At 36.2% G+C, this 11,934-nt stretch overlaps 1 protein-coding gene across 4 annotated transcripts in view; it reads right to left on the bottom strand.

Moving 5' to 3' along the window:
* Positions 1 to 1,123: 1,123 nt before the first annotated feature.
* The window catches only part of LOC121871263 (protein fantom-like), a 61,686-nt gene continuing 50,875 nt past the window's right edge, over positions 1,124 to 11,934 (bottom strand). For all 4 annotated transcript variants that reach the window (XM_042373477.1, XM_042373480.1, XM_042373481.1 and 1 more), the window contains 4 exons: positions 11,569 to 11,727; positions 8,824 to 9,022; positions 6,577 to 6,715; positions 1,124 to 1,300 (listed from right to left, as the gene is read on the bottom strand). In XM_042373477.1, the coding sequence (XP_042229411.1) occupies positions 1,222 to 1,300; positions 6,577 to 6,715; positions 8,824 to 9,022; positions 11,569 to 11,727 (576 nt within the window). In that variant the 3' untranslated portion in view covers positions 1,124 to 1,221. The remainder of the gene's footprint in view (positions 1,301 to 6,576; positions 6,716 to 8,823; positions 9,023 to 11,568; positions 11,728 to 11,934) is intronic.

The following is an 11,934-nucleotide window of genomic DNA, read 5'->3' as shown; positions in this document are numbered from 1 at the left end:
AGCCAGCCGCACTCCCTCTCACTATGTCATCATGGCATACACAGCACAGCAGCCACACATGTCTCTTGAATTAGCTGGGTGACTGCCTGGCTGAACTGTGTTGTGTGTATACAATGCTGTACCAGTAAATGTGAAGAATAAATAAAAATAATAAATTTACTAATAAAAAAAAATGCTGCATCGCCATTTGGCAATCAATTCACTACACACAGGACACAGGACAGTGAGCAGCTGGGATCCCCAAGGCCACTCCCCCCCTCCCCCGTTGTGTGTACTACGGTAACTCATGCACACGAAAAAATATTTATTGCCTTTGCTTTAACCTGATGATAATATAAATTTTTTTGCACATTCTGTATGAAAGATTGTGTGTGCATGCAACAGCATAAAAAAAAATGTATATCTACCTGAAATTATGAGTTGAAAATCAGCCTCACCCATTCTGATTGCCAGCTTTAGTGGCCCTTCCCTCTTGCATTGATTCCATGAACATTTCCCAGACATTCATGCTGGAAAAGTTTTTCTTTACTTGTGAATTTTACTGCAATCCTAGCCCTTAAGAGGAAAATTAGTGGTAGTGTTCGTGGTGGTGGGAATGAGAAGAAAAACGTGCATACTGTGAGAACTTTTGAAGGAAAAGTTAGAAAATTTGACTTCCAAAGGAGTGGAGTATCAAACTCTGAAGTTGCAGATCGGTTACCTGAGTATAAGAAAGGGATTACAGGTATCCTTCAGAATACGAACGTTCGAGAATAAAAAATTCACTTTTACAAATTTTCTAAATTACAACCCGGCAAAAATTCAAATCACATGCCCCCAGGAGTCAGCTGGGCTGGCCACACCCCCCTACCACTCTCCTTACCAGGCTCAGGTAAGTGTTATCTTATGGTTACTCTCCAACTCATAATTTTGAGTAGATAAACAGAACGTTCTTCAATTTTTTTTTATTATTCAGTTATATGTAGGAGCACGGAGGTTGAGTGGATACAGATTTGCACTTGTACGGGGATCCCAGGAATGTAACCCTCGCATACTCTGAGACACTACTGTATAGTAAATAAACTTCTTTATTTACAAGAAAGCTGTAAAAGTTTTGTGAGGTTTTAAATAAAACAATACTGCAGTAAATCTATTAATTTTTAATAGTTTGTGACATTCAGATGTTTGAGGACTTCAACAATGTTAAGTGTCACACGTAGAATGCCCATTTGGCTGCCATCATCAGCACTCTACAACTAAATCTTCATCTTGTAGATCTTGCCCCTTTCTCAACAGTTCATGGAGATTCACAAAAGCATACCTGATGTGACAATGAAAAATACTGTGTTATGTATGATACAGTGAGTTCTGCTATAACGCGCGGTTTCGATAACGCGAATTTGCTCTAACGCGATTTATGAATTCGGAACAATATTTGTATAACGCGATCGCTATTTGCTATAACGCGATTTTTGCTTACTATTTCTCCAATTTTGTATTAACTGTGAATATGGTAAAGAAGAATATCTCCAAAGCATTCTGATGATAGAATTCCGTGATTATCGTAAAAGAAAGGATATAACACTTGAAGAGAAGCTGATGTTATCAACCTCAAAATCATTCTCCCCCATCAAGTTACATTATATATTTTTCAAGGTAAAGTGTTAAATTTACTGTATGATTTCATTATTAGATATGAATGTAACATTTATTTAGACTGTGCTATCCTTTGTGTTAGGCTAACTACTAAATTTTTTCGATTTCGAGTAATCTGCACCTAACCCTATTTTCTCCATAAGCCCTGTTATTTCTATTACCTGCGCGATTTTCTATAACACGATATTTTACAAGAACACAATTATCGCGTTATAGCAGAACTTCTGTACTATGATTACAAAACCTTGACTACAGTACTGTAGTATGTCAAATTAGTGGACACCTGAATGTTCAAAATATCGTAAGACTGTGGACTGAGAATTATCTAGTAATATGCAAGCTCAGGGGTGAAACTTTAAACATACAGTACATGTCTAGGACCAACAAAATGTTCAGGTTACCAAACATTATTGATTTATAGTTTACTGTAAACCTCTTAATATCTTTTCTGGGGGGCTGTATTGAGCAAAATTAGTAATTCAAGGAAGACAATAGTATTTTTGGTGAATACAAATAAGCTTGACGGGATTAATGAAAAATCATTACGTGAGCTGTAAATATAAGTGCATTTAATAAATACAGTAAAAAGAGTTGGGTTACCAAATAATGTATTGTACAGATTTACATCCAAATTTCAAAGTATGTTTTCTTCAGAGTTTGAAGTATACTGAACAAAAATATTATACAGTACAGGTATATACAATATGTTGATATTATTGTTTAATGCATATACTGTATCTTATGGTAGGCAGGTAATCTTTGATAACCACTGGGAGTAGCAACCCTGCCTTGCCAGCTAAGAGGGCACTTGGAAGTCCTTTACATAATACCTGTACATTACCCACTTCCCATTCTGTAAAAGTGGGTTAGAGATAGGAAAAGCATACAGCTGTACAACTTACAGTACTGTACTTCAAATATGACTGCTGGCAGACAGGACATCGTACCACCAGATAATACTGTACTGTAAAGGCAAATTCACACAGGCATGGACAATGGCCATAAAACAGTGATGATGATGGTGTTGGAGGAAATGTTAGCATACTTAATTATATAAATCACTATATTTTCTTGTATGTTTACACTTAAGAAAAATATTAATGTACAGTTTTTCCTCTTTTTCTAAAATATAGTCAACCCTCGTTTAACACAGCAGATATGGTCTGGGAAAACAATTTGTACTGTACTGTACTGTGTTGTGTTGGATGAAATAGTTTTAATTGAATACTAATTTTCCATTCAGAGACATGTGCGAAAAAGGGATGAGTGAAGGTGAAGAGAGGGAAGAGTAACATGTAACAATTAAGTGCTATGTACAGTACAGTATTATAAAATTGTAATACATTGTATTCAGTTTATAAAACATTACTAAAAAAACAAAAACACTTAAAGCTTTATTCTGCATCACTTGCAAACTTACCAGATTGTTTTTTTTTTTTTTTGGTGTCTAATCAATAAGCTCAACAGCTTTTGTATTGTTTTCATAATCAAAGGATGAGAACAATTAACTCTCATTGCACTTAATGGAGTAACACTCATACAGCTAACTTTTATTTTGTCTGCATTAGCAGGAACTGATCTAGGAGGTTGGCTTCATTAAGGTTAAGAGTGCACACAATGTTCATCAGACATTCACCCTTTTCCAATCTTTCAAAAACACAGTTTCACTTCCATCAAAATACTTGCAAATTTTCTTTTTCTTTTAGGCGTAGAGGCACTGAGCCCACGATTATTAAGGGCTGACACAAATTTATCAAGATAAACACAAAAAGCACAACGATAAATAAACACGATTACAATTGAACTGTCTCCGAGAGAAGGGATGCAACCTGCAGAGAAATGCCATATGTGGTGTGTTGCAGTTGATTTCTCAGGGACTTCTTCTCAACTGTGTTAAATGTGTTTAAATGAGAGAAAAACAATTGTATACAGTGAAGAGTGTTCCTATACTGATAAATCCAATTACAGTATAGCAAAATCTTGTAAAATGAGGAGTTACTCGAGATGTATTTATGAAAAGTTTTACTAGTCTAGAAATTATTTATAGAAAAACTTATGTAACCATAGGCAACCATAACAGAACATAACTGGAGGTACACTCCAACTGAGAAATATTTGGCCCTAAAACATAATAAAACTACAATAAAAATTGCACCAAATATTCCCATCAAATATTGTTATTTTAGACTGTTAAAAAAGAAATTTACCATGCATTTACAAAAGCAAAAGAAAATTTTTAATATGAAATTTAGGGAAATACTACTAAGTGATCATCAGTTGTCTGTCTCCTCCTCCCTCCTCGTGACCAGCAGTGTCATTTACTCTTTTTTTTTTTATAAATACTGTAGTGTACTGTAAACAGTGGTCCCTCGGTTAACGAACGGTTCGATTAAAAAAATTTTGGTTCACGAATTACCTCCCTTAAGGATCTTCAATTTGGTTAACGAACAAAACTTCGATTAACGAAATCCTTACGACAAACACATTTTGATGTGAGCATCAGCTGATGGGCTAGTCTGCCAAATCAGTAATCTGTTCTATGTTTACATTCGTTTCCAGTGGAGTAAATATCAAGAAAGTTGTGCTCTTTAATATTTTTGCATTTTTATATAAAAATTATTAGTCATTTTAAAATATAGTTAACATATTGATAATATATGCAGTACCCGGTAGTTTTTTGTGCGCCCATCAGCCGCTTGACTCACCCACCAGGCGTCAGTTTGGCTTAGTTTACAGTGAAGTGATCATCGAATTTGTTGGTGTCTTGAATATTTTTACATTAAAATTATTGGTCATTCTGAAATTTAGTTAATATATGATAATACAGGTTGTACCTCTCTAGTCCGGCATTCTGTGGTTCGGGAACTCCCGTGGTCTGGAACGATTTTAGTTTGTCCAATAGGTAGATAGGCAGCTTTTTTTTTTTTTTTTTTACTTATCTGAATTATTATTATTATTACAGGAGTATTAAATTTTTGCCCCTCAGATCCCAATGTGGGTCAGTGACCTATGCCCGGGTGGGTTAATCTCCGTAAAAAAAAACAACAACAAAGCCGCGGGAAATTAAGGTTTGTTTACATCCGGCAGTTCGGCTGCTCTCTCTCTCTGCTTATCTATACAGAGTACAACATTTAACCCTTCAATATATATGAGCAGTAAATAAGTGTTGCTTTCATATTCTTATGTAGAGTAATGACGATATGTTTTCACATGTGCGCACTAACATACGCGGTCTCACTTTTTTTTTACCATTAATGGTAAGCTACTTATATTGTTCCATTTATTAACATTAAAAAACATTACAGGTACTTCAAACAACCATATTAATTTTTTTACATTAATTTTACTACAGCTACAATCAGGGTCTTATTTTCTTCAGTCTTATATGTAGAACCAATCAGTCACTGGTTTTGTAAGCTTTAACAAAAACAATGCCGGCAGCCGTCTCGTCTCCTCGTGTGTTTTAATATTCCACGTATTATTAATAAATTGTATTGTTAATTTTGCACACACAAACATTAATTCAATAAAAACAAATTCAGAAACATTAATTAAAATATATATCAACAGTAAATAAGTGTTGCTTTCATATTCTTATGTAAAGTAATGACGATATGTTTTCACGTGTGCGCACTTACATACGCGATCTCTCTTTTTTTCTTTACCACTATCGTTAGCTACTTCTATTGTTCCATTTATTAACATTAAATAACATTACTTAAAACAACCATATTAATTTTACTACAGCTACAACCAAGGTCTTATTTTCTTCAGTTTTATATGTAGAACCAGTCAGTCACTGGTTTTGTAATCAACGAAAACAATGCTGTCTCATTTCCTTGTGTTTTAATTCAATCAAAAAGACTTTCAGTAATAAACAATAATGAATCTTTTGTACATAAGAGAAATGACGCTGTTTACACGATTGTACACGTCGTCTGAACGTTGGTGGGCCGTTCAAACCTGTCGAAATTCGAGTTTCCGCCATCAAAATTTTTAAATGTATTGTTTTTTTGGTGTTCAAATAGAAAACGTCGAATTAAAAACTCGCGAAATTTGAGAAGCTACTGTACGACATTTAACCCTTCAATATGTCTTCAAAGAGACCATGAAGCAGAGAAAGTGGTGCTAGTGCTTCCAAGCCAAGTCACTATCTATCCAGGAAAAGGGTGAATTTCCATGGTCCGGAAATTTCCATGGTCCAGCACCGGTCAGGTCCCGAGGTTGCCGGACTAGAGAGGTACAACCTGTATATAGCGCAGTGCAGTGTTGATTTAAATAAAATAATCTTGAATTACACCTTGTGAACTTAAAATTTTATTGGTGAAATTACTGCATCAAGCATGGGTTCCCTGAAAAGTGATTTCTCCTCCATCCCCACTTCCTTCTCTTCTCCCTTCTCCTCCACCCCCACTTCTAATTCCCATCATCATCAACCAGGAGCCTTCTACATACACTCCTCAAAGTAAGTGTACTTTACTGCATTTTTTTTTTTTTTACTTTGTGTGTACATTTCTGTGAGCTGGAACCAATTACCCAATATCTCATTGAAACAATGGATTCGGTTAACGAACGACTCTGGAACGAATTGTGTTCGTTAACCGAGGGACCACTGTATTTTGTTCTTAATTTTTTTGTGACATGTGGAAACCCTGCCATGATATATCATCATGATCCAATGATCTTTCTATCTTGAAAGAAAATGCTTATTTCCATCAGAAATTGTTCTCTTTTACAAATGATGAGTTCAGCCATCTGTTGGAAAGATAAACTACTTTTCCTAATGTAAATTGTACTAAAAAATAAATTTCATTATCCATATCAGTAGTAAATCTTTTGGCCAATTATTAATTGTTGATAAAACCTTACTAATTTTGTCTCACCCATAATATACATCATCTCACAACATGAGAAAAACTTTTATTGTACTGTATAACTAACCCCAAGTCTTGGCAGTCATGAATATCTTGGAGCTCTTCAGATGGTTCTGATGTTACAGTAAACTTGATGATTCCTCGATTCTTCATCAGGTCAACCAAGGCTTGCTCACGCTCTGGATACTGTTTGCTGATACTAAATTCTGGGAATGTAAATAAGTTAAGGACTAGTACTGTACAGTATATAAATACTGTAGAGTGTATCAAAAGATGGTTTTTCATTTTCCTATACGTAATTGTTTAATCACATGCATATATCACTATGCCCATGAAATGGTAAAACAGAGGACTGAAGTATGAAATCCTATCTTATAGTTGAAGGAAAGAGATGAGTGATTTGTGCAATTCTGCAAATGATACACCTCCTAACAGAACCCTGTGCTAGGACAAGAAAAAATGGGAAGAATTGTTATGTATATCTATTTTCAACTTATTTTCATGCATTAACATTATCTGACATTATTTGAACAAGGGACTTGTTTCTAAGCAATGTCCAGTACAGGTAACCCTTGAGATACGAGTACGATGGGGTTACGTTCCTGAAAAACCCATCACTTGGTGAAATATCATAGATCGAGAGCATTACAAAATGGGGTTCAATGGGATACATTCCCAGCCATTCCCCAAACATACATGTATCACTGAAATTGTTTTTCATTCAATACTATTATCAGTACAAAACAAGTCAACGAAACTCACCAAATCATGCTGGATAAGTCTGGTCATCATCACTTGTCCCCTTCGAGGCTAAGGGGACTCTTGTAGGTGGAGTGGTGACGTCACCCTGACTCCCACACAGCCTCTGGGGAGTCTCATGCTGCTTAACAATGTCAAGCTTCACTCAGAGACATGGTTGTCTTGGATGCCTCACTTCAGTCACAAAAACAGCGAATGATGATAACAAAAACAATGATACCCATCGACTGCTCACATTTTCAAAACAACAGAGTCGAAGCAGCTTACAGTCGCAAAAACACAGAAAATATCACTTCACAGTCACCAAAACACAGCTCAATCTCAATGTTAGTGCAGTCCTCTCACTAAACAATATAAGAAAAAACACACTGATGATAAGTACACCACTACTGGCCAATAATCGTGCAGCGATGGGATGGCAGGTTTACGATCGACAAAGAACCAGACACGGCTGTTGTGAGCGGGTTGGCCATGTGGCGGCACGTAGGTGGGCTGACAAGTGAAGGTAGAGATGCATGGTGCACAGGGTTAAATATTGTTTCCTTATAAAATGTAACTAACTTGATGCATAAAAATATAACTTGCATTGCTGGACTTGTTGCAAGGCGGCAATTAATTTGAGTATAAACAACCCATAGTTTGCACTGAGGAGAACAAAAAATTCTGACCAATGGATATCGTTAAAACGAGTTGTTTTGATCGTATATAGTGAGATGGTGTTAATTTATAACCATCGTTAAAGTGAAATATCGCATCTCAGGGGTTACCTGTCTGTAATCATGAAAATTGTGTGTAGTATTGTGAGGAATTTCTTCTAAAAAGCCATGTATTACTGACCCAAACATGAAAATCTCAAAATATGTGCATCGACAAGTATACTGTACTATAACAAGCCTGAATGTCTGCTTCATTGAGTTAGGCAGTCTGCCAAATGAATTAAAATCCTATTTTCTAGAAATGAACTTAATTCAACATGGTCAATTGTCCTGAACAGTAGTTTGGCACAGTGTATAGGCTATGTGCATGGTTCTAAAAGATCTCCTACCTCAAGATGACAGCTATTACACTAAATCTCTCTCATTAGAGGCTGAAGGTGTGATGGGGAGGGATTAAGAGATCAAGATGGTTGATATAATGTGGGGATGTCCAGGGGCAGGGAACCCCTTCACCAGCAAACCACAGTGTGAGAAACCCCTGGCTAAGAACTGCATAGAAGTTAGGACAGCTATATTATTTCCTGTGCATTTAAGTCTGGATAACTACTCAAAGTGGTTAGAAATTTCTTTCACACTCAGCACAAGTTTGAAGTTAAATAAAAAACATTTTATTCACGGTCATTATCTTTAGTTTAAACCACCTGACTGGTGACTATTTTTTTGTGTGTGGAATAGTAGATTTTTTTTAAGGTTGCTGGCTTTAAACTAATTATCTTTTGATAAAGAAGTGAAGAAATAGGGAGTTTGTTATCCTACTGCATAATAAATGTCAATTTAGAAAATTTCCATTGCAATTTCTATTATCATTGCTCAAATGTTTGAATATTGTAATTATTTACCTTGACCAAAGTTAAAATTGAGACTGCGTCCTGGGGGAGGCTTTGGAAGAGATACTGGAGTCTCTAACTGATCAGGAGGAAGACCAAGAAACCCATGGTAATCAACGAACAGGAATTCCACCGATGGGTCTTGAATCACGCTAGAGTCACCATGTAATGTCAAGTTACATACTTCAACGTAGATCTTCAATTGTTTATCCTGTAAAAATGTTATGGACTCAGGTATACAATTCCATTTTATTATTACAGTGTATTACAGTGTTGTTATTATTATTATTATTATTATTATTATTATTATTATTATTATTATTATTATTATTATTATCATCATCATTATTAATTTATTATTTTATTTAAAAAAATGTCTTTTTAATTATAAATTTTATTTACTATGAATTATTATTATTACATTTTCGCCCCCCAGGCCCCGATGTGGGTCAGTGACCTGTGCCCGGGTGGGCTAATACCTGTAAAAAAAAACATAAAAACAAAACACCTTCTGGTAGAACCAGCAAATTCCAGATAGCCATCACAGGCCAGGATACAGTTTCAAGACAGAGAAGGGATGATATTGTTTTTATGGTAAAGAGCACTTTTTTTTTAGCTAAACTTGGGTTAAACACTCACTCCCACATGATTTGGTGGGCTACTCAAGATTCAGTATGGTTTCATGTCAGGGGCTTATAACCTCCTTTGGCCACAAAAGAAAGATCATACTCACACCCTTTAAGTTCCTGTTTACTCCTAATCACACCAAGAGAGGTGGGAGGGAGACTAGTTCCTTCATTTCTTTTTCTGAGTTAAATATTGAAAGCAATATACTGTACAGTACAGGGTATTATGAACAGTAGTATTTTTATTAATTCTACACATTTACAGAAGAATACAGATTAGACTGCGGAGGGACAAAGATGCCACACTAATCGGCGGATACTCGAAATTCAATGCCGTGGTTGGTGAAATGGTATACAGAGTAAAAACCGTGGATAACCGGAATCCGCAGATGAGAAATCCGTGGTTGGCGACGGTCTACTGTATTACAGTACAGTATGCCCTGAAAATTCGCAGATTTTTAATTCGAGGACCTCAATTATTAGCGGATGACACCCTGGAGGTACCCAAGAATGTCTGTGGGTAGTTTTAATGTTGCTGGCATTTTTGTGGCCAGGACAGGGAGCCATTCATTCTACAGACAGTATCGTATATATGTGTGTGTGTATGTAGACACACACAGAACATACAAATAAAAAATAATGGGAAAATCCTCTCACAAATAGTAATCAGAAACAAGACAACAAAATTTATTAAAAATAGTCTACCCTCAAGTCAACTTTTACTTTTACTTTACTTTTATCCTCTTCGCCACTGATCGGCTTGTTAGCCGCTTGGGCGATCGGTCACGTCTCCGATTACTTTTCCTTTTCATTTATCTTCTTCATCAAAAGACCGGCTCGCTAGCCGCAAAGGCGATCGGTAACGTCTCTGTCACGCACTGTTGGCAAATACTGGGCATACACCGGCTCCTGAATGTACCTGAACCCGCTCCAGTGTTGGTCAGGTCTTGTCTTGAAAGAGCTCACACTCGGTGCCGTCACAACACTCTCTGGTAGATTGTTCCAAGAGTTTACAACTCCGTGCTTTGTTATTAAAGTTAGACTCTCGCATTTTTAATACATTTTGTTGTCTTGTTTCTGATTACTTGTGAGAGGATTTTCCTATCATTATTTATTTGTGTGTGTGTGAGTGTTTACACGCACACACATATGTACAATACAGGTTAAAGAAATAATTACCCTAAGGGCAAACACATAAAGGGAATAGACATTTCTTTGCACACAAGTAAGAATGTAACCCCCCCCCACCCCCTGGTCAGCAAATGTTTTTCAGGGATTTGACTATTTGCGGCCATTTTGAGAACCTATCCCCAGAGAATTTTAAGGGCATGCTGTAATCATCTAAAATGCATATCAACAATGGAAACAGAGCTATAACTGTATTATCATATGTACTGTACTGTAGTTAAATTATTTACTAGTACTATAAACTAATAAAAGTAACTTTGTGAAGATTTTTCAAATACAAGTCATCCAACAATTATTTATTTATTTTATTTTTTTAATTTGACGAGACCATGGACATTTGTGCCATGGACACTATCACTTGATGACCCAAGAGGACTACTGCTCCATGAAACACCCTTTGACAAAATGTAGTTACCCGGAGCCATTCTTTTAATATATGTTTATGGAATATATTATATTACAATGGCCAAATAGTAGGGGATATTCTCTCCTACCTCGGTGGCCATGAATGATCTACACACAAGTGTGAGAAGAACACTGAATAGTGATCACTGTGACAGCTGAGGTTTCATTTCTTGCAACTCATTTTCTCTATAACAATCCCACCTCTGCTGTCACTTTTGTATTTATAAATAATGATATACTGTACTGTCCAGCAGTGTATGTCTCTGAGGAACAGTTGCAGTAGGAGATGGCAAACAATCCTGGCTTCTAATGTCGGGTCTCCTGGGTCCAGGCCTATGGGTTAATGAATGAGCAGCCTAGTTTTGGACCAGGCCATAAACTGGTATATCAGGAGCATGCCTTGAGTTTTCCCTAATAATGCTTAACATATAAATTCATCTTCTTAAACAACATCCTCATTTCCAACATCATGATAAGAGGTCTTTTACAGTTTCTTTCATAAAGGATGTGTAACAACTAAAATACCAGTAATGTATACCTTCTTTATCTTTGAAGCAACCGCTACAACTCCTTCAGAATCAGTAGCAAGATTGGATTCAGTCAGAGACAGTTGGCTGTCTGTTGCATGACTTTTGCTACTACTTGTCCCAGGGCTGCTGGTAGATTGCACCTGCTGTACTCTTGTGCCATGAATACTCTGCAAATCAAAGAGTTTCTTAAAAGGCATTACAGTGGACTCTTGGTTATATGTATTTTGAATAACTGCAATTCTTAAGGATCCCAATTCTCTGGCCATCTCAACCCTACCACAGTTTTGTCAGTTACTAGAAGCCCAAAAATAACTACTGTACCTGTACAAATATCTGCAACAAACATCCTTCAAATGCCTAATCTGTGACAAAAT

The sequence above is a fragment of the Homarus americanus genome, unplaced genomic scaffold, assembly GCF_018991925.1.
Source record: "Homarus americanus isolate GMGI-L3 unplaced genomic scaffold, GMGI_Hamer_2.0 scaffold46973, whole genome shotgun sequence".
Lineage (NCBI taxonomy): Eukaryota > Metazoa > Arthropoda > Malacostraca > Decapoda > Nephropidae > Homarus > Homarus americanus.
This window is presented reverse-complemented; position numbering and strand designations above follow the sequence as displayed.